The sequence below is a fragment of the Salvia splendens genome, chromosome 4 (genome assembly GCF_004379255.2).
Source record: "Salvia splendens isolate huo1 chromosome 4, SspV2, whole genome shotgun sequence".
In the NCBI taxonomy this organism is placed as follows: Eukaryota; Viridiplantae; Streptophyta; class Magnoliopsida; order Lamiales; family Lamiaceae; genus Salvia; species Salvia splendens.
The window spans coordinates 13,172,334-13,195,950 of NC_056035.1; the positions used below are offsets into that span (position 1 = coordinate 13,172,334).

The 23,617-nt window shown below is 41.3% G+C and overlaps 4 protein-coding genes across 4 annotated transcripts; 2 read left to right on the forward strand and 2 right to left on the reverse strand.

The window, feature by feature from the left end:
- The first annotated feature begins 245 nt into the window (after positions 1-245).
- LOC121798665 (transcription factor PIF1-like) lies at positions 246-4,257 on the forward strand. The gene is made up of 8 exons (XM_042197785.1): positions 246-648; positions 723-1,377; positions 2,902-3,000; positions 3,084-3,149; positions 3,231-3,296; positions 3,447-3,845; positions 3,932-4,010; positions 4,093-4,257. The coding sequence occupies exons 1-8, from the start codon at positions 557-559 to the stop codon at positions 4,095-4,097; spliced, it is 1,461 nt and encodes a 486-aa protein (XP_042053719.1). The 5' UTR covers positions 246-556; the 3' UTR covers positions 4,098-4,257.
- Positions 4,258-4,881: 624 nt separating this feature from the next.
- LOC121798666 (26S proteasome regulatory subunit 4 homolog A-like) lies at positions 4,882-8,406 on the forward strand. Its single transcript, XM_042197786.1, has 6 exons — positions 4,882-5,447; positions 6,018-6,263; positions 6,780-6,949; positions 7,022-7,238; positions 7,344-7,484; positions 8,161-8,406. The coding sequence occupies exons 1-6, from the start codon at positions 4,971-4,973 to the stop codon at positions 8,242-8,244; spliced, it is 1,335 nt and encodes a 444-aa protein (XP_042053720.1). The 5' UTR covers positions 4,882-4,970; the 3' UTR covers positions 8,245-8,406.
- Positions 8,407-11,918: 3,512 nt separating this feature from the next.
- Positions 11,919-12,601, reverse strand: LOC121800433 (elastin-like). Its single transcript, XM_042200006.1, has one exon. The coding sequence runs from the start codon at positions 12,520-12,522 to the stop codon at positions 12,103-12,105; it is 420 nt and encodes a 139-aa protein (XP_042055940.1). The 5' UTR covers positions 12,523-12,601; the 3' UTR covers positions 11,919-12,102.
- A 3,919-nt stretch (positions 12,602-16,520) lies between these two features.
- LOC121800432 (LRR receptor-like serine/threonine-protein kinase RGI2) lies at positions 16,521-20,257 on the reverse strand. Its single transcript, XM_042200005.1, has 2 exons — positions 17,195-20,257; positions 16,521-17,098 (listed from the first exon to the last, which is right to left on the reverse strand). The coding sequence occupies exons 1-2, from the start codon at positions 20,067-20,069 to the stop codon at positions 16,626-16,628; spliced, it is 3,348 nt and encodes a 1,115-aa protein (XP_042055939.1). The 5' UTR covers positions 20,070-20,257; the 3' UTR covers positions 16,521-16,625.
- Between the last annotated feature and the right edge of the window lie 3,360 nt (positions 20,258-23,617).

Sequence of the window (23,617 nt, forward strand, 5' to 3'; positions counted from 1 at the left end):
TTTGAAGTTGTGTTAATAATAAATGCTCCATGTATTAAAAAACATATCTTTAAATTATAGTATAATGAAAGGGATGAAGTATTGGATTTCCCTAGCAATTTAATGCAGTAAAATTAAGAAGAACAATAGGAAGAGAGAGAGAGAAAGGGGCAGTTGATGATGAGTGGATGATTGTTGTGTTGTAATGAAATGGGTGGTGGGGACACTGCGCATAATGCTTACTGTCTGTCTGTGTCAATTTTCGTCCCTTTCTCCTCAGCAATTTAACGTTATTCAATTTGTTCGTTGAAGCTCAGAGAGAGAAACAGGGGCCTTATCTTCCCTTGCAGAAAAACCCATTTACCACAATCAACAATCATCAACATACATAAGAAAAGAGAGAAAAACAAATTACATTTATAGCACCTGCTGCACTTCTCACTCTCCTTAAATCCTCCCCCTTTTGGAACCCTCTATCCTTCAACCATACACATAACTACCCTGATTCAACTCTATTAATCGCTTTCGGATGATCAATTCCCCTGTAACTTTTTGTTGAAATTTCGATAAACCAGTGATGAATCACTGCGTTCCGGATTTTCATGAAATGGAGGAGGCCGATTTGATTCCCACGCCTTCCAGTTTTTCTACACTCAAAAAGACTACGACGTAAGCTTTTGATGCCACTGCCCAAGTTCTAGCGAGATCGAATTTTTAGTTTTTTTTTTTTTGCAAAATTGTAGAGGCGAAGAGGATATCATGGAGCTGCTATGGCAGAATGGTCAAGTAGTGGTGCAGAGCCAGAATCAGAGACCGCCGAATAGGAGCGGCTCCCGCAGCGGCAGCGGAGAGGTGGTGATTCCGTTGGAGAGGGAGATCAGATCGAGCGCGGAGGAGCAGCAGCATTTGTTCATCCAGGAGGATGAGATGGCGTCTTGGCTTCTCGATGATTCCTCCTTCGATCGCGATTTTTACGCCGATCTCCTCTATTCCGCTCCTCCTCCTCTCCCGGAGATCCGCCCCCCGCCGATCCCGCCGCCGGTCGCCAGACCTGACAATCCGCCGCGGGTGCAGAATTTCGTGCATTTCTCGAGGCTCCCGATCAGGCCGAGGCCGCCGGCGCGAGAATCGTCCACGGTGGTGGAGTCAAATGAGACGCCGGCGCCGGCACCGGAATCTAGGGTTTCTCACAGCGGGCCGCCGGATAGCGCCACCGTGAGAACTGGAGGCACTTCGGCTGCGGCGGGTACATGTGACCTCACCGCCGCCTCGTCGCCCGGTAGCTCCCCGACCAGCTTCAGCGGAGATACGCATCAACCGCAGCACAAGCTCGCAGCAGCGCCGGAAGATCGGAAACGGAAAGTTAGAGAAGCCGACGATAATGAGTGTCAGAGTGAGGTAATCAATCGGCCCCACAACCTTCTTTATTTAATTAAAATTTTCAATTAAAAACTATACACCCCAAAGAAGAAGAAGAAAAATAGTACCATTAACATTTCCTTTGTTTCTCTGTTTTGTGTTGTACTCATTTTTAGCCAAAAATTTGTTTTCGTGTATTTTTTGGTGTGGCTTGGGCGTGAGGCCGTGAGAGCAGTCTGACTGACAGGGCCCATGGGGGTGTATGTTAGCGGCTAACCGTAACAAATAACTGGCGTGCGCGCCCTGAACACGTGATGCAACCTGTATTTTGCCACGTGGGCAGGGGGCTTGCCATGAGTTGAGAAAATTTGGGAAATAGTGGCAGTGAATTGTGAGTGGCTGATGGAGCAATGTTTTCAGCGCGAGCTCACGGCCCTCTTTATCTCTTGGGAGCCTCCACTGCAAAGTAGGATGCGTCTTATTAACAAGAAAATATTCACTAGTCCAGACATATTCTTAATTTCTATGTATGGCTCTCTACTTGTCAAAATTTTATTGATTCGACATACCACCTCATATTGCCGCCTAGACTAGTGAATATTTTCTCCTTATTCACAGATATTTTTATAAATTAGTATTTATTTTCCAGAGTTTCGATACAATGAATTTAGGTTCCGACAGAAGGATTCATTACAGTCTATCCACACACCATTGACTGCAAATGAGGTTATCGTGGATAGATTGGGGCGCTTTGGAGTTATTTGTACCACTTTCTACCTTTTTTCTTTTTGTGGAATATACAAAATGGTTCTCCATTTTCTCCGGAGATACCCCTCCGCGAACTAATAGTTAGAGGAGAAACGTTTTAAGAAATGAGGTTTTTTCAATGAATAAACAATGGTTCTTCGAATTCTTCCAAGATTATTCGAACTCTGACCTACCTAATAGTAGTAGGAGAAGCGTTTTACTAATTGAGTTGGGTATAGTAAGAGACTTATGCTTTCATTATTAAATGCACATATATGAGACGTGATGTATTTGATAGTTCTGATGCACTTGGCCCTTTGAGTTGTGGAGTAGTTGTTCTTGGGAAAAAAATGTTTCTTAATCTTAAATATTGAGTGTGGTTGTTTTTTGGAAAAAGGATATTCATAAATATAGCGTGTTGCTCACAGATCTTGTCAGATGTGGCGGCTGAGGCATCATCAATCTGATTTATTTGTTATTATTTTCATTGGATTTAAAGCTGGTGGTGTGGTGCCTGGATGGAGTTTATGATACTGACTGACCCCTTAGTATTTATTACTACCAAGATGGGGATCTGTTCTAGGTTATTGAACCTGAACTTTAATACTGCATGCAAATAAATGCCATGGCTTGTTTGAATTCATGCTCAGCTCCAAGTGATCTGTTAATAATGCCTAGTTGTCCAAAATGAGAGTAATTAGCACCTCCTCTTACTACTGTATAAGAAGCACCTGGTTTATGATTGTAAAGTAGGTTCCTATTCAAGTAATCCGTGATTAGAAAATTGCTAACACCATTTCTTACTCAATGGTATAGGACATCGAGTTTGAAGCTGCTGAAGGTAAAAAACAAGGCTGTGGTTCAGCGTCGACAAAGAGATCACGTGCTGCAGAAGTTCACAACCTGTCAGAGAGGGTTCGTAGTACATTGTCCAAAGTTTTAAGTAATTTGGCACTGGTTTTGTTTTGGCTTATGATTGAATGTTGTTACTCTTGCAGAGGCGGCGAGACCGGATAAATGAGAAAATGAGGGCACTGCAAGAACTCATCCCACGTTGCAATAAGGTCTTGCAGTTTAGTTGCTATATGAAGTATATAGCTTTAAGTTTGAATTAACTTCTCATTTTAGCTTTTTTATGGATTCAGTCAGACAAAGCTTCAATGCTGGATGAGGCTATTGAATACTTGAAATCACTTCAATTACAAGTACAGGTAATTAATTACCCTGTTTTGTTGGTATCAGTATGATGTGATTAACTCTAATCATGATTCATGTCTAAGTTTTCAAATATGCTTTCATCGAAATTCATCCATGACCATTTGCTGATTTCCCTACTAAAAAGGTTGCTTGATTTTGTGCAGATGATGTCGATGAGTTGTGGGATGGTTCCCATGATGTACCCGGTGGGTGTGCAGCAGTACATGCCTGCTGCTATGGGGTTAGGAATGGGGATGGACATGGGAATGAGCCGTCCGATGGTCCCTTATCCACCAATGATGGCCGGCTCAGCCATGCCAAATCCTGCAGCCGCGGCAGCTCATATGGGTCCTAGATTTCCCCTCCCACCATTTCATATGCAACCAGTTCCTGTACCGGATCCTTCAGCGTTACAGCCTACTAACCGCGCAGATCATGTCTCAAACTCGACTGCTATTCCACAGAACCAGAACCAGAACCAGAACCAGCCAAGGTTTCAAAACTTTCCCGATCCGTATCAACAGTATCTTGGTTTCCACCCCACACAACTACCAATACCGCAGGCAAGTTTGATCTCTACATAATAGCAACCAACTACTATCTTGTGACTTTCATTTTTGTTGAGTTGTGAAAAATCTGAATTATGCAGAATCAGGGTGTGGTGCAGCATGACGCCAACAAACCAAGCACCAGCAAAGATATCGGCAACCCTCACAACCAGCAAACTGGTATAAAAACCTTGCTACTTTTGAGGCATTTCATATTATATACAATGAGTGACCAAGATAAAGAAATTATTTAATTTTGCAGGATAATTTGCGCGAACATCGCAGATCGGGACTCAATTTTGTTACTGAGTAGACACATAATATATAATTATGTATCCTCTAGCTAACATAATTTGATATAACATGTATACTAATGATGATCTTTAGCATAAGTTTTTTTTTGGTTACCACTCTTGGTATCTATAAATGAGTTGTTTATTTTGTGAAATGGAGATCTGAAATACGTGATTATTTGAAATACCCCAAAAGCTGGAATAATATCAATTGCAAGGAGAATGAGTATATATGAGAAAAGGTAGTAGTGTACGGACGTCTATGATATTTTGGCTTCTACTTGTATTAATCGAGGTATATAATTGTATACTTGATGTTTTTCACATCTTAACCTCGAATTTCAATAGGTTCGAGAAGACAATTTGGAAGATTTGGGTGGTGGAATATAAATGAGTTTTAATGATATTCGAAGTTAGGGAATAGTATTCGTATTTAGATGATGTTCAGTCTGGAGAGATATTCGATAATTTGTGTCGATACTTATTTGTAGCAGAAATAAATAACTTGAAGAACAACAGTACTACTAGTTTGATCAACTGAAGCAGACAACTTTCTTGGATGCCCAATCATCAATATGAACAAAATATCACATCTGGGAGTGGTAGAGATGGAAAACTCGTTATCTATAAAATATTGGGCTTGGGCTTGGGCTTGGGCTTAAACTTTGAAGCTTTAGGCCCACTAGTGTGAATGAACAATAGCCTGGCAGAAATAGATCGGATCCATCCTATTTATTCCCATTTCATTTCAATAGCTTGCATTTTCATTTCTTGAACAATAAGAAAACTCTGTTATTCTCTCGCACTGCATATTTTCCCGGACAAATCCCCAATCCCTAATTTCGCCATGGGTCAGGGCACTCCCGGAGGCCTCAATCGACAGCTCCCAGGCGACCGCAAGAACGACGGCGACAAGAAGGAGAAGAAATTCGAGCCGGCTGCCCCGCCGGCTCGCGTCGGCCGCAAGCAGCGCAAGCAGAAGGGCCCAGAGGCGGCTGCACGGATTCCCGCGGTGACGCCTCTGACCAAGTGTAAGCTTCGGCTACTGAAGCTGGATAGAATCAAGGACTATCTGCTGATGGAGGAGGAGTTTGTCGCCAATCAGGAGCGGCTAAAGCCACAAGAGGAGAAGACGGAGGAGGATCGCTCCAAGGTCGACGACCTGCGGGGCACCCCAATGAGCGTTGGGAATTTGGAGGAGCTGATTGATGAGAGCCACGCCATCGTCTCGTCGTCGGTTGGACCGGAGTATTACGTCAGTATATTGTCGTTCGTCGATAAGGATCAGCTGGAGCCCGGATGCGCCATTCTGATGCACAATAAGGTATATATGACTGCTTTTGTGATTACGGTTTCTAGTAAATTAGGGTTTTGAAGTGTTTGTATGTGTTTTCCTTATAGAATTGGAGAAAAAAGTATTTCTAATGATATTGGGATTGTATTTTTGCAAATGCATCTGAAAGTGGCGGTTAGATTGATTTATGACATGGTAGGAGGAGAGCAGAGTGGAGCTGTAGTTTATTACTTCATATAGGATGTTTAAGTTGGCAATGCTATATCTGTTCTGTGCGACTTGAATAATTATTTATGTACTGTCAGTTGGGAGGATTTGTTTAGGTGTTTTAGTTGGAAAATATACCCATTTAAGAAACGTTAGAGTAAATAAGCTTTCTAGATTCAGCTGAGGGATGATGTTTAGTTCTGGTTATTAGAGATTCCATGTGTCATGTCTAACTAGAACACGAGGTAAACAAAATAAGTTGCACCAAAGCAGGAGCTGCAACATCTTATGTTTAGAGAAATAGCCTCCTTGGAGAAGGTATCAATGGGGCTTGGATGGGAAGTTGGAGTTGCATTCTGCAGGTTCTTAATGAGTAAATCTCCCTTGTTGCAGGTTCTTTCTGTTGTTGGACTTCTTCAAGATGATGTGGACCCCATGGTATCTGTGATGAAGGTCGAGAAGGCCCCTTTGGAGTCGTATGCTGATATTGGTGGACTTGATGCCCAGATCCAGGAGATCAAAGAGGCAGTTGAGCTTCCATTAACACACCCTGAATTATATGAAGATATTGGTATTAAGCCTCCCAAGGGTGTTATACTCTACGGAGAGCCGGGTACTGGGAAAACATTACTTGCAAAGGTACATCCTTTTGTTTTTGGTGCATTGCATCTAAATTCTCAAGGTCATATATTATGTCTACTCACAATCGGTAATGTTGAATATAATTATTACATATATTCTTCAGCATGTTTTGTTTGTTTTTAAATGGCCATGTTACATTATGCTTGCCAGTGATTTCTGAGAGAAACAAAAGAAGCAAGAAAAAATGATTATAAATGTTGCGTGTTGTTACTCCTTTCCCAGAAAAAGCAGAAAAGGATAGGTTAGCTTTATAGTGAAATCATCTGGGCTAATTCTTGCTCTGAAACTGAACATTCATATTTTTCAAATTCATTTCTTAGTTGTAAGCATTGATATGACTCTATTTCATTTGGTTGCTACAAGCATCTCGAGGGCATTAGTATAGACAACTATTTAGAAGTAGTATATGACGTCTCTAATGAGTGCTAAATCATCTTGGAAGGATGTGTATCTTTCCTTAAAACTTGACTTTGGTCTGAACTTATAAACCTCTATTTTTCATTTAACCTTCAGGCTGTCGCGAATTCTACTTCTGCAACTTTCTTGCGTGTTGTTGGGAGTGAATTAATTCAAAAGTACCTGGGAGATGGCCCTAAGTTGGTGAGAGAACTCTTTAGAGTCGCTGATGACCTCTCACCATCAATTGTATTCATTGATGAAATTGATGCTGTTGGTACAAAAAGGTAATGTCCAAATTTTAATTCTCTAAATTAGGTAAAGCTGGTACTATACTAATTGAAGAACTCTGGTCACAGGTATGACGCCCACTCAGGTGGTGAACGTGAAATTCAGAGGACTATGTTGGAATTGCTGAATCAGTTAGATGGCTTTGATTCAAGAGGAGATGTGAAAGTGATTCTGGCGACAAATAAAATTGAAAGTCTTGACCCTGCCTTACTTAGGCCAGGTAGAATAGATCGAAAGATTGAATTCCCTTTACCAGATATCAAGACAAGAAGGCGGATTTTCCAGGTATTGATGGCATGCTTTGTTACTTAAACTAAGTTTTTATTAGTTCACCTATTCCAACATTACTTATGCCTGTTCAAACTTAATAAATATTATGGTGTTTTTTAGATTCACACATCAAGGATGACATTATCTGATGATGTGAACCTGGAAGAGTTTGTTATGACAAAAGATGAGTTTTCTGGAGCTGATATTAAGGCCATATGCACAGAAGCTGGTTTGCTTGCTTTGAGAGAACGTCGCATGAAGGTAACTCTCAAGACTCAACATTTTGTTAGGGTTCTGACAAAAACATAGGGATGAGGGGAAAGAATCCTATGCATTGGTTGCAACTTAAGTGATATGAAGTATACCCTAAAATTAAATTTCAGCTCATAGAAAATTCATATAGAATCAATACTGAAATGTGCATATCGAATGGTTTAGTATACTGCATAGTTAGCCCTTACTTTCAGAGACCGATGATACTTAATGTTAGAAATATTTGCTTCAGATTTTAAATTTGTGTATACTTGACCCCCACCCCCCCCACAACACACACACACACACATATGGTAGTTTATCTCTCTGTACCTTATTTTTTTTAGTATAAGCTGAAATTTCCATTGCTCTATAGCAAAATTTGGGGGACTTTGGGCTTCCAAATTGTGACTATCAGGACTATAAAATGAAATCTCATGACGATAAATTTGTAATTGTATATTTGTATTAATGGAGAGACTTGGTTACAGAGTGATTGCGCTATGGAAGTTATAGAATCACTATGATATTATACGGCCACTTTATTTATGGCATAACACATATTTTCTTTGGGTCAAGGCTTGATGTTGCTCTCGGTGTGGCCGTGTATATGGGGTCTGATGTGAGTAAACTTGTGATTGGCCGTGTATATGGGGTCTGATGTGAGTAAACTTGTGATTGTCAGGTGACGCATGCAGACTTCAAGAAGGCAAAGGACAAGGTGATGTTTAAGAAGAAAGAGGGTGTTCCTGAGGGGCTGTATATGTGATGAAAATCAAGTTGAGTTGGGAGTAGATGTGTATCGCTTGTTAAATCTGCCAAGTTTATTGTTGACTGTTGGTTCTTTCAAAGCTTTTTCGAAACTAGATATTACTGGTGAATGTTTACACTCTACTATATCAATGGCTAAGATATATATAGCCTTCCGTAACAAGGAGTTCATTTACTTTCACGAGAAACATCTGCATTGCCTGTAGTTGCATTTTGTTGTGTGATCATTCTGGTTGTACTGATATTCGAGCTTTGCAAAGTTTTATGATATAGTACTACCCAATAATTCAAAATGATATAATTGACATTTACCAACCAACTTCTTACTCATTATTAATAGACTAAAGGCTCATTTTAGTCCTTAACATATTGTGATTTTTTTATTTTGATTCAAAACATTATTTTTTAAATTATTCGGTCCCTCACAAATAAAAACGGGTCACATTTGGTCCATTTTGGATGGTTCCGTCAAAAATTTGACGGAAACCCTAAACCCAAACCTCGCTCACCACCTCCGCCACGGCGTCCACTTTCCATCATCCCTCAGCCTCACCCACCGTCGTCACCGTCTCATCCCTTAGCCTCACTCCCTCCTTACATCATCTCCCTCACCACCTCAGCCACGGCGTCCACCTTCCTCACCTCGCTCAACTCAGCAATCAATCCCCCGTGGAAGGCGTTGCCGCAGCCACGATTTGAGAGGAGGAGGTGGAACTGCGGAGGGTGCCTGGACGACGGCGAGGGCGAGGGGGAGGTGGTCGATGGAGGGGTCGAAGGTGAGGGAGAGGAGGCGAGACGACGACTTGCCGGTGAGCAGCAACGGCAGAACACCGGGAGTCGGAAGCAGGCATGTTTCCGTCAAATTTTTTAATTTCCGTCCAAATTTGGAATTTCCGTCAAATTTTTGACGGAACCGTCCAAAATGGACCAAATGTGACCCGTTTTTATTTGTGAGAGACCAAATAATTCAAAAGATAATGTTTTGGACTAAAATAAAAAAAATCACAATATGTTAATGACTAAAATGAGCCTTTAATCTTATTAATATTAGCTTTTTGAAAGCACTACCAAATTCCCGCGGAATTTGGATATATTGATTATATTCAAACCTCTCAGAGCATCCACAATGGCGCCTAGCGCACCACCTAGCCGAGCGCCGGCGCTAGGCGAACCATTGCAGGAGCCGAAAACCGCCGAGCGGTTTTTCGGAAATGAATTTCGCCTAGCGCTAGGCGGTCAAATCCGCTGGGCTATGCACTGGGCGATCCGCTCGGCGCCATTGCAGCGCCCGGATCGCCCAGCGCATAGCCCAGCGGTTTTTTTTTTCGAAACACTATATATACGCGATTTGCACTTCATTTTCATTCGCACCACTTGTATTAACCAGTACTCTCTCTATCTTAATTTCTGTACAAGATCAACACCGAGAAATGAGTAACGCGGGTGGTAGTAGTGGAGGTAGTGGGGGGGACGCTGAGGAGTACGAACGTCAAATGGCCGAAGCGTTTGAGGCATATACCAACCGCGAGATAGACCAATGGATGCAAAGAGCCTTGCAGCCGGCGGTACCTCGACCTCGGCCAGTTGTCCATCGCCGACAAACGATTGATCGTGATCACGTAGCTGCACATTAGCGCCTATACGAAGACTACTTCGCAGAGGAGCCGCGGTTCAACGCCAACCTTTTCAGGCGACGTTTTAGGATGCAAATAGCCCTGTTTATGCGTATTGTTAACGCCTTGGAGCAGCGATATATGTATTTCCGCTTTAGGCACGATGCGGCTGGCAGACCCGGCCACACACCTATTCAAAAGTGCACTGCGGCAATCCGGCAGTTGGCCTACGGAGGCGCGGAAGACATGTGGGACGAGTACCTCCACATCGGTGAGACGACTTCCCTGGAATGTATGAAGTATTTCTGTGAGGGCGTGATTGAAATATTTAGTGATCAGTACCTTCGAAGCCCTACCCCCCAAGACTGTCAGGATCTGATGCAGATGCACGGGGAGAAGCATGGGTTCCCGGGAATGTTAGGCAGCATAGATTGTATGCATTGGGAGTGGAAGAACTGTCCCACTTCCTGGAAGGGGTTCTACACGACCGGCTATAAGGGAAAGAATCCCACGATGATCCTCGAGGCCGTAGCTGATTACCGACTGTGGATTTGGCATGCCTATTTTGGGATAGCCGGGTCGAACAACGACCTCAATGTCCTCAACTCGTCGCCCCTTTTCAACGAGCAGTGCCAGGGCGTCGGGCCGGCCATCAGTTTTGTCGCCAACGGCAACCGACATGATATGGGCTACTACTTGGCCGATGGGATATACCCTAGGTGGCCCGTGTTTGTGAAGACGATCCGATGCACATCAGATGAGAGGAAGGCCTACTTTGCGGCACGGCAGGAGTCGGCGCGCAAGGACGTGGAGCGCGCATTTGGTGTGCTCCAGTCTCGATGGGCGGCGGTTAGGGGTCCAACGCGTTTGTGGCATGTCGACTGCATTGCTGATATAATGTACGCTTGTATTATCATGCACAACATGATTGTCGAAGATGAAGGTGTACAACTGACGGATTGGGCCAACGACGATAATGAAGCCGGTCCAAGCCACGGCGTGGCCGTCCCAACGCACGGAGTGGGGTACCTCACGATGAAGCCGACCTCTTCCAAGCACATGCCGACATGCGCCAAACGGAAGCTCATATTCGACTCCAAAATGATTTAATTGAAGAGTTATGGGGGCGGAGGACTACTCAGAGTTAGTTTTTTTTATTTATGTAATTTTTTAAAATTTAAATAAAATTGTTGCATTTTCCCGTATCTGTGGCGTAAATTTAATTCCGTATTTTGTGTGATTGTTCATTATTTGTTTTATAGTATAATTTTGAGTGATGTGGCTGGGCTATGGCTGGGCTATTTGCTTGTTTTGATGATATGCCATGAGGATTTTTAGTGCTGATGATGTGGCAGGAGGAGTTTGTGGCTAGGCTATGACTGGGCGAAAACCATTGTGGATGCTCTCTCACTACAAGTTTAATATGGATATGAATATAATATTCAGAACTAGAACCTATCATAATAAATGTATAGGACTAAAAGTAACTACTTGCTGTTTAATTTGTCTTAGAGAGTTTGTCGCTACTCATTTATTTTTAATAATTAATCTCATATTTCACTAACTAATTTTTATTCACATTTATCATAAACTAATATTTCCTTTATCCACAAAAAATACTTTCAATTATAGACAACATGAATTTTAATGACAATTGATAAAATAAGAGAAAATGAGAAAAGTGGGTAATGTATGATAAAGGGGGGAGAAAAAATGGGTACAGTATGATACAGAAACTTTTCGCTTTTAGAAATAAGATTATTTTTGTGAATATCTCAAAATAGCAAAATGAGACTATTTTTCGTGGATAAGAGAGTATATAAAACTGAGAGTGAGTTGTCAAGTGATAGAGATGTTAATGTTTGAAGCCAAATTCAAATTCATTTATCTAAAAAAAATTAATAGAATGTGTGCAGAACCAGAATTATACAGGAGGGTAATTTGGTTTTTCTTTGGGGTTCTTATAATCTTTTTACTTTTTTTTATTTCTTAAATTTTACTCCTTTCTGTTTGTAAATATACAACTAGTACTCCATAAAATACGATTGACATAAAAAAATATGCAAAAAAGGTACGCAACAACTTTATAGTAGTAATATTTGATACATGCTACATTAACAAAACGGACAAGAACCTAAGCAAGCCACACATTCATAACCTTAAACAGCAAAATAAGTAAACACAATTACATAAAACTCTAACTTTGAAATTAATTAACTAGTACAAAAACAAAAAAAAAAGGTTCAAGGGGAAGGGAATGCGCCACCAACTCCAGGGAGTCCACCACCACCACCAACGGTGGGGAAGCCGCCTCCAACGCCGGGGAAGCCAGCACCGTTGCCTCCAAAGCTGGAAACGCCGCCAGGGATAACACCGCCGACTCCAGCAAGGCCACCGTTAGGCGTGGTCCCGATAATGCCGCCCGCTCCAACGCCACCGGGTATGCCCGGTATGCCGTTGGCGCCGACCCCGCCCCCGACTCCGCCAAAAGGCATGCCGTTGTCGCCGACGCCGCTGAAGCTGCCCACTCCGCCGTAGCTCAGGTAGTTCTTCTGGTCGGCGAGGCCTTCTGCGGGCATGACCCTAGCAGCTGCAGCCTCGTGAGCTGCTATAGCTAGAGCAACCGCAGCCATCAAAGCAACAGCCCATGATGATTTCGCCATTCTCTCTTTTGTTTCTATGTGTCTTTTCCACTTCAATTTAGGGAGTCTCAGTGATTTGTTGACACCTGAAAGAATGTGAGAGGGCTCCCATTTTAAAGAAAATGGGAGAGTGTAGTTGGCTGAATTGAATGCATGGAAATTAAGGCAGATTCCAAAGGCTGTTTTCCTGCGATAATAAACTGTATATTCTGCAATGATTGTAGGGGCCACTTGTCCACTGGTCAGTAAAAATACTACTGTGCTCCCTTTTCTCAAATAATCACATAATTTTATATAGCTTTATTTTCTGTATTATAAGAAAAAAATAAAGTGAAGGAAAATAGAATGCACATAAATGTATTTCTATTCTTAATAATAAGTTATTTTAGTGGGAATGAATTAAAAAAAAATGGATCGTCTTCGTTGGGACGAGTGGAGCAAAATGGCAAGTCTATTTACTGCTTGCACATGATTTTGCTGCGCTAGCTTGTTTCATTGCACGCACCCACAGCCTACAGGATAATAATCCATCAAATTTACGATTTAACTTATATTTACAAAAGTAAGTCTGCTTAACATGATCCTCTACTCAAACAACGTAACCATATTTATGTACTTGTAGTAAGCTATAAATATTTTGGCCCATTAATTAAAAAAGAAAAAGAAAAAGGGGTTTATGTGCTGGTCACATTTTCCGAGTAGTGATAGATTTCTTCATATAGCAATAGCATGCACTATAATCGCAACTTACGTTCTCCAACCTACACAAAACGGAGCTTGGTTTCACGTTTCATCTGTCCTGGCTCTATGATTTTTTTTCCTCTTACCAACCTAACCTTGTTAATTATCCTTGTACAAAACCATATCTAATTACTGCACCATATAAATTGCAACAGGCCACCTGTCCCCCTCAACCAACTCAGTAAATTGGATTGGCAGAGAAGAGATAAAAAAGTTGCAAGAGAGAGAAAATCAAATTCAATTCCCTCAATAAATCGAGTGCAGATGTTGTAACTCATCGACGACCGTTGGATGAAGACTTCCCTTGAATTGATCAGACGGTTGCAGTGCGTCTCCAACCTCAAATTTAACAAGGTTTAATCGCAGTTGTTGTCGAGTATTCTCTGCACTCTGAATTTTGCTTTTAATGCCATCGCTGGAAGTTGGTAAATCTAATTAATTCTCTTCAATTCAAACTTACCATGTATTTTAATATTCAAAATTTTCATTGTACTACTCCTGTTTGCAATTGAATCATTCATGCAACAACTATATATGTTACTATTTGATACATACATCTACCTCATCTACTAATATGTTATGTTGTGGAGGTAATTAACTTAGACCATACATCAATTTCATACACAAATTCATTCGGTGTTTTTTTTTTAAAGAATTCATCATTTGGGTTGCTATATATCCGGTGTTGTCAAGACTCGAAAAAAACCTCTTTGGCGGAAGTCTACGGCTTTATTTTCAAAAAAAAGAAACCTAAAAAAACCCTTTGATTTAGGAATCTTTAAAACCTAAAAACCCTTTGATAATGACCGCAACTATTCAATCCATTTTTTGAATATCATAACTCAATTTAATGCTCTTGTCACTCTTTTTAATTCAATACTTTAAAATAAAATAAATATAAATAATTAGTAGTATACTAACGAATTTATTTCAAAAATGAAATACTCCATTACCAAGACTCCACCACCTACCCACTCATTTTCATCGATAAAATGCAAACTAATGCTATCCCACCACTAATTCTCCATTTTAAATTTTATTAATACAGTACTGTTATACGTACGCAGATTCTTCATGAACCAATAACCAAGAATCCAAGATCATATCAAAACCCTCACTCCATTCTTCCATTTTTTTGTTTGAAATGTCAGTTAGTAATTAGTAGTACTATTAATTTAAAAAGTACAAAAGCTATTCAATGCGCGAACACTGAGTTGAAATTACGAGTGGGTATTTGGATTTAGAACGTAATTTGAATCGAAAATTCAAAATTTAATGAAAATGAATCCAATTTGATCCAAATTGTCTGAAAATTCGAAATCTAAACTATGTAATCCATGAAAATATACTGTGAGAATTTGAAAATCCAATACCAAAAATTTGAAATTTTGAAAACCCCATAACAAAATCCTAAAATCTCATACCAAATACCCTTAAAATTGTTCAACACAATTTATTTAAAAAATATGTTAGGTTTATACTTATAATAAAGTATATATATATTACAGATTACTTTGGATTTTAAATATCCGATTCAAACATCCGAAATTTTTGAAAATATTAATCTGAAAATCTGAAAATTTTTAAAAGTCCAAACTAAATTTTAATTTTAATTTGATTTGGATTTTGGATATTTGCTGACCCCTAAGTGAAATGCGAAAACCATTGTAACGTCTTTCTTTTGTATGTAGAGGACCCTCTCACCCCTTTCTTCTCCTTTCTCTGGTCTAGGTGACTAAATCAATCTCACCCCTGGGCGGGTTACCCGACCCGACCCGACCCGACTGTCGGTGTTGGAGAACCACAAGGAAACGACATTCCCGGGTGCCAACACCTCAATGTTGTTAGAAAAAGAAAATAAGGATTAGAATTAGATCTTAACCTTATAACCCAAGATTACTTGGAACACAAGTTTTACCATGCTAACTTGTTTTGTAATCCCTATTTAAATGGTCTCAATAAATCATTCACTTCAATACCAATTGCCTTGTCTTCATTTCCTCCCCCTTCTATTATGTCGATTATGATAATCAACGAATGTCACTCCTCTCTACCCCAGTTTTCTTGTAACTGGGCTTTGGGCCTTTGTCATTTTTACACATATACAATCTACTAGGCCTACCTTGAAATCAAGAGTATTTAAAGAGTAGGTGTAGGTGTAGGTGTAGGTGTATGGAATGATCTATACGATTTAGGATTTGTTTATTATAAATAATGATGAATTCAAATTTCAAAATATCAAGTTGTATAATTATATAAGAATTGTATTGTTAGATTCAATGACAACTTTTACTTATGGGTAAAGCTACGTGACCATAATGTGGCTGGCCATAAATGGCATTTCAGTAAATATAGGTATTTTCGGATATTAATAATTTAATTGTCTCATTTAATGCTTACTTCAGTTGACAATACTACCCTTAGTCTTTAATTGTAGTTTCTTTTTAATTTATTTATTCCGCTCTTTTCTTGAGTAATTTGTTACAAAAATCAATAATAATATTTATATACTATAATTTATATTATAAATTTATATACTATAAATTATGAATATTATACATATATAATAAATTAATTCATAGTATCAAAATATGATATTAAATTTTTAATATTGAAGTACACTTCTTTGAAAAATATTAAAATAATATTTTTGTTAATACTAATATTTATACGTTGCTTGAATATTATGATTAAATGTATTTTAAATAAAAAATTAGTAAAATTAAATTTATTGTGTCACTTAATAATATTTATAAATATAATGTCCTTACAATTTATTTTAATTCTACATAAGTAGTATTTAATATTTAAGGGTATATTAGTCTTTAAAAAATTGCTACTCTCTAGATGCATAAATTTCATCAATTCTACATTAATTACACAAAATTTTAATAATTTTTTAATATTATGGCTAGCCATAATATGACCATTTAACACTACTCTTTACTTATTGTGAACTAACAAATGGATATATAGTACAAGTAAAATAAAAATAACATGAACATTTCAAACGACTTAAAAAAGAATAGTATTATTCTATTATATTCATGATGTGTAATATCATTGTGGAAAATAAAAATTACTAGTAAGTACTGTATTTTGATTCATAATTTACTAGACATCTATTTTCATATCGGTTTATTTTTGTATGTAAATTACATAAAATCTACGATGCGCTGTGAATAAAGTAAAATACAAGAGCTGGTAATTGTGATGAAGCACAAGGTAATGAATGTATATACTGATAATAAAGTTAAAATGAGAGAGATAAAGAATAGTAGTAGTACTAGTATATTTTTCTCAAAAGAGAACCAACACTTTATAAGATGAGAAAAATCAAACGGTTTAGATGTAAGTAACTACAAATCAAAGAGATGCAATCTCTATTGCTTATTGAGTAATGAAGATGCAGAGAAGCTTGAACTATTGCTCTGCAAATACATAGTCTGGATAGCTGATGATGAGCCTCCACCATTATTTCCCTCTCCATCACCACCACTAACTTGTGACCCTTTCCCAGCCTCATTTTTCATATTCTCCTCTTTCTCTTGTCGTATTTCCTTGAGCATCGCCGCCACATCCTTCATCGTTGGCCGCTCATGAGGTGACGACTGCACACACAGCATTGCCACTCCTAAGCTCTGCATCATTTCTTGAATCTCTGGCTGGGGCCTCAGGCGCAGCCCGGGCTCTAGAACTTCCTCCACGCCTCTCTTCTGCTTCACCCAGTCCACAATGTGAATCCCATCGGGTATGGTCGGGTCGATTGGCTGTTTACCCGTGAGAACTTCCAACATAACTACTCCAAAGCTATAAACATCGCTCTTCTCAGTGATCTTCATACTGAATCCATATTCTGCATATCAAGAAAAAATAGTGTCACATATTCTATTAGTAGTATAAATTTGTGCGTATTAACAATCATAAAGCATAGTACTGTAGTATATTATACCAGGAGCAATATAGCCATAGGAACCAGCAACAGTATTGGAGGAACGGGCGAAGTCTCCATCATCAACGAGCTTAGCCAGGCCGAAATCAGCAATGTAAGGCTGGAAATGTAGGCCGATCAAGATGTTGTTGGCCTTGATGTCCCGGTGCACGATAGGCGGGACACAATCATGGTGCAGATACGCGACACCCTGAGCCGCGCCCAACAGAATCCGGTACCTCACCTCCCACTCCAAGAAGCCTCCATTATTTTCATGCACAAGGCTTCCCAGGCTTCCATTGGGCATATACTCATACATTAGCAGCCTCGTCTTCTGATTCCAACAGCACCCTAAAAACTTTACAATGTTCTTGTGCCGGATTGATCCCAGCGTCCTCACTTCAGTCGAGAACGAATCACGAACTCCCCTGTTCAAACCGGCCTGCACCATTACAGGCCACAGCTTCTTCACCGCCACCACTTCCCCGTTGTCGAGTTCTGCCTTGTAGACGATTCCCGAGCACCCCTTCCCGATGGCATTGGTCTCGACGAGACACCTGAGGATTTGATCCACTGAGAAATTCAGCTTCTGAAAGGGGGTGAATTTCCACGACCACGACTCTCCCTCTCCCAACTCCGAATCCGATTCTGCTTTGCTCATTCTCCGCACTTTGAGAAAGGCTAGCACGCCCACAACTGCCAGCGCCACGGTCACGATCACAAGCAATGCGATGGCCATTCTCAGCTTCCACGGCCGCCTCTGCCCGGGGATCCCCATTCCCTGGCCAGAGCTCAGGAAACACGAGTCGTGGCCACGGGAACACAACCCTGGGTTCCCAGCCAGCTCTTCTGCGGAGAGCTGCCTGAAAACCTTGTTGTCAGGCAAGTAGCCCGAGAAGTTGTTGAAGGAGACGTTCAACGACACTAGGTTCACCAATCCTGAAAGAGACTTCAACTCTCCCTGAAGCTTGTTGTGTGAAAGATCCAAGACGGAGAGCTTGTTCAATGCCGCAATCTGAGTTGGAATTTCCCCGCTCAGCAAATTCCAGCTTAAATTCAGCTCGATTTCAAGCGCTTGGATGGTAAATACCTCCCCCGGCATGCTCCCTGTCAACAAATTCCTGCTCAAATCGAGCAGCTGAAGCCGCGAGCAACGGCCGAGGCTGGACGGAATGTTCCCGGAGAAACCGTTGCTTCCTAAGGAGAGCCTGTTGAGAGATGAGAGTTGCCCCAAAATATCAGGAATGGCGCCGTCGAGCTTGTTCGCCGACACGTCCAGCACCTCTAGCTTGGTGAGCGAAGACAGAGAGGTCGGAAGGTTTCCCGTGATCGAATTTCCCGCCAAATTCAGCATCTGCAGCTCCTTGCAGTTTCCGATTTCTGGAGGAATCAAGCCGCTCAAGCGGCAATCGGAGAGATCAAGGAACGTGAGGCTAGTGAGGTAGCCGATCTCTTTAGGGATTTCACCACCGATCTTGTTCCCGACCAATCTCAACCGCACCAGAGAAGTGCAGGCGCCGATCTCCGGCGGAATCGCGCCTGAGATGTCGTTGTAGATGAGGAGAAGCTTGGTGAGATTGGCGATGCGGAAGATGCCGGTGGGAAGGCTGCCGGTGAGCGAATTGCGAGACAAATCGAGCGATTGGAGGCTCTCGCAGCCAGAGAGCGCCTCCGGGATGCTTCCCGCCAGCTTGTTGCCCCAGGCTAAGAAAATCTGCAGGTCCTTCAACAGTCCAAGCTCCGGCGGAATCGAGCCGGATATCTGATTGCTGTCGATTTGGAACTGGACCAGCCTGGTCGCACTGGAGAGAACCGCAGGGATGGAACCGGAGATGTTGTTGCTGCTGAGCATCACTTCTTCGAGATTGGTTAGATTCCCAATTGATTCCGGAATGGTGCCGGATATGTAGTTCAAGGAAATATCAAGGACTGTCAAACTCTTGCACCTCCCAATTTGATAGGGAATTGATCCCGCCAAATTGTTCTGCCACACCATTAAATTCTCGAGCTTCTGCAGATTTCCTATCTCCGGCGGAATCGATCCAGACAGACTATTCTCGTACAAGAACACATCCACAAGCTCCGTGCAGTTGCCGATCTCCGCGGGAATCTCGCCGGATAGCATCGTGGTGTAAACCGACAGGGTTTGGAGCTTCTGGAGCCTTCCGATGGTGCGAGGAATCCCGCCGGAAATCTTCGTATCAGCGAGCCCGAGAACCTCGAGATTACGGCAGTTTCCGATTTCGGCGGGAATCTCTCCGTCGATATCTTGGTTGCCGCCGGCGCGGAGGGCTACCAGCTCCGACAGCATTCCGACCTCGGCGGGGATGCTTCCGCTGAGCCTGTTGTCGAACAGAGCAAGGGTTTTGAGCTTCATGCAGCCACCGATTTGGGGCGGGATTGGTCCGGTGAGTTGGTTGGAATTGAGGGTGAGCTCCTCGAGATTCTTGAGGCCGCCGATGGTGGAGGGGATTTCCCCGACGAGGGCGTTGAAGCTGACATCGATTTTCGTGAGGGAGGCGCAGTCCCCGACGTCGGAGGGGATGGTTCCGGTGAGGTTGGCGCCGGTGATTGTTAGGGTTTGGAGAAAGGAGAGGGAGGAGAGATTGGAGGGGAAGGGGAGAGCGAGGGGAAGGGATTGTATGTTTATTTGCGTGACCAAGTGTTGAGAAGAGCAAGTGATGAAGGACCAGTTACAGGGAGTAGGGTGTGAAGGATTCCAGTTGGAGAATGCAGAAGGTGGCGGAGAAGAAGAAGAAATCCAAGAGAATAAAAGAGAAACTTCGGAAGCAAGGGAATGTTGTGGGAGTAAGAAGAAGAAGAGGAAGAAGAAATAGGAGCGGTGGAGGTGAAATGGGGTGGCGTTCAAGAATTGCCTCGGCATCGGCATCGGCATTTGCAAAACCCTAGATCACCACTCTTCCGGCACTTGCATTGGGTCTCCCTCCCCAACTCTCTCTCTAAACTGTCTTGGTTTGCTGTATTGAGGAGCTTACTCTCCGCCTCTCGAAGCAGCGTTATCAAGCTCTGCACATAAACAAGAAAAGCCAACACTAATTAAAAAAATGGAATATATAATTGTAGTTGAAGGTGACGAAGGATGAAGGTTGGAGTTAATAATTTGTTGAAAAAAAATCGACCTCTTCCACCAATTTTGTCCCTCGGGATTCTGTGTTCCGTGTTTTCTGCTTATGTGTTTGTGGTACTCCATTTAATTTTTGTTTTGTGAAAATTTGAATTGTCAATTAGTATAGGTATAGGCAGAGGCAGCATGTGTAATTGCATTGTTTTCCGTAAATATAATCAGTGAGGTGAGTGGTTTTGTTTTGGTAATTGCGCCTATATAATTGTAGTGGGTTGGCCAATTTTAATCAATATTTATTCATTTTAATCGCTTTTGCTCTTGCCAACATGAATACTCAAGCTACTCCATTGGGTGGTAAAATAAAAATTAGTAATCCCTCCGCCCCAATTAAGTTTCGATAAAACTTTTTGGACACATAAATTAAAAAATTAAGTTAGAAAAATATAAAAGAGAAATAAAGTAAAAAAGATAAAGAAGAGTAAATTAGGTTATAGAATAAATTAAGAGTGTAATTGAATGTTTTATTTTTTTTTATAAAAAAAGTAAAAAATGATTCAATTTAGTTGTTGGGACGAAGAAGAGAGTAAAAGTTAAACAACAAATATGAACAGAAAGGGTGAGTATTTGTTTAGTTATTTCTCAAATTTGGCATTCAAAAAGATACGATAATTAGAAATGATCATTTCAATATCCATGATTATAGTTTTGACCTTCAATGCAGTGAAAAACTCAAATCAAATTATAATAAAAAAAATAAAATTGTTTAACTTTTTTAAAGAATAACAGATGATATATGAAAATAAAGCGGTGAGTATTTGGATTTTTTTAATCAGAATTATGTCTAATCCAATTCGATCAGAAAATCCAAAATTTTATGAAAAATGAATCTGATTTACGTTATGAAATCTAATTTGATCCAGAAAATTCAAAATTGCTTAATATTACACTTATATATAAAAACTCGAAAATTCATTATGATCTGAAAATTCAAAAATACAATACCAAACCAAAAATTTAATACATCAAATACTATTAGAAATTCTCAACATCAAGATTTTGTATTTATTAGGTTTATAATTATAATATTTTTATAATATACATAATATATATAAATATAGGGGAGCATTTGGGTGTCATCCTGTTTAGAGTGACAACATACCACTAATCCTAGCCCTTAGGGTATCCACTATGGGGAGCCCGCGGCTATAGCCGCGGGTTGGGGCGGAGGGCGGGTGGGCTATAGTGGAGAAGTTGTCCGCCCGCTTACACCGAAATGGGGGCGGTAGGGGGCGGAAGGGCTTCAGCCGACTCCGGGGCGAGGACGCGGCGAAATGGGGGCGGATGCGGCTATAGTGGCGGCACCGACCGCCGCGGCTATAGCCGATTTTAAATTTTTTTTTTACATTTTAATTCACCTATAAATACACCACACTCCATTCATTATTTTTACGCCATTCCAACTCTACATCTATAAAAAATTCTCTCACTACAATTTGGGGTCGGAAATGAACAATTTGTGGAGAGACAACTAGAATGCTCTGATTCAACAGGTACAACACCAGGCCGACAGGAGGAAGCGGCCTGTTTGGCGGAGGAGGTGGAGAATGCCGAGGATGTGATCCCTCGTGCCATTACTCATCGGCGGACAATCCCACGAGACCACGTCGGTGCGCACAAGCGTCTAATGGATGATTACTTTGTGGATAACCCCCGTTATCCACCCGAGATATTCCGCCGGAGATACAGGATGTCGCGACGGCTGTTCAACTATATAGCGACGAATTTGGCGGAGCGTTACCGGTGCTTCACCCTCCGGCGTGATGCGGCTGGCCGGATCGGGTTGTCTACGCAACAGAAGTGCACCGCTGCAATCCGGCAGCTTGCCTACGCCGGACCAACGGACATGTTCGATGAATACCTACAGATGGGTGAGACGACTGGCCTCACGGTGCTTAGGCAGTTCTGTAAGGGGATCCGGAAAATTTTCGGTGGGGAGTTTCTACGGAAGCCCAACCCGGATGAGTGTCAGCGCCTACTGGATATGCACAGTTCGATGCACGGGTTCCCAGGAATGTTAGGGAGCATCGATTGCATGCATTGGGAGTGGAGGAACTGCCCCGTGGCATGGAAAGGCCAGTTCACTACTGGATTCAAAAGCAAATATCCAACGATGATTCTGGAAGCCGTTGCGGACTACCGTCTGCAGATCTGGCATGCGTATTTCGGTGTGGCAGGTTCGAACAACGACATCAATGTTCTTCAGTCATCGCCGCTCTTCAACGAGGAGTGCCAGGGGGAGGGTCCAGAAATCAGCTTCGTAGCCAACGGTACGCAGTACAGTAGGGCCTACTATTTGGCAGATGAGATATATCCGCGGTGGCCCGTATTCGTGAAGACTGTCCGCCAACCGGTTGGACTGAAGAAACAATATTTTGCGCGCAAACAAGAGAGTGCTAGGAAGGATGTTGAGCGGGCTTTTGGTGTCCCCCAATCGCGGTGGGCTATTATACGGTGTCCGGCACGAGTTTGGCACGAAGATGATGTCGCGAATATTATGTTAGCATGTATCATATTGCATAATATGATAATAGAAGATGAAGGCTTTGCGGCAGAGCGATGGGCGCCGGAAGAGGGCGCAAGTACAAGTCACGGTGTTGCCTCCGCGCCGATCCAGATGGGCGTACCACGGAGCAATGAATATTTGATCCAACGCTTCGCTGATATGCGCAGGACCACATCACATAACACACTGCATGCCGATTTGATTGAAGAAGTGTGGGCACGTAGGGGAGGTGGTGGCGCAGTGTAAACATGTTAGTGATTTGTACTAGATTAAATGTAGTGTATAATTTTAATTTTAATTTTAATTTAGTGTGTAATTAATTTAATTTTAATTTTAATTTAATTTAATTTTAATTTAATTTTAATTTTAATTTTAATTTTAATTTTAATTTTATTTAATTTAATTTTAATTTTAATTTTAATTTAATTTTAATTTTAATTTAATTTTAATTTTAATTCTACTCCGTGTAGTCGTGTTCTTCTAATTACGTATAGCCCGATAAATTTGTTCATAATTACTTGAAACATTATAAAATGAAAGTTTATTATAAAATTTAGGGGCTATTGGAGACGTCCACTATAGTGGCGGACACAAAATTTTGGGGCTATGGACAACAAAACTGGGGCTATGGACAAAAATTGGGGCGGGGCTATTGGGCGTGTCCGCCTTATAGTGGACACTCTTAGATCTATTATATGGACGCGTAGTTTTTAAATGCTGAAATAGAGTATAAATTGCAGTCTAACGAATTGGATATTGGTAATTTGGTCGCTTCTTAATTTGTGAAACTAGATCA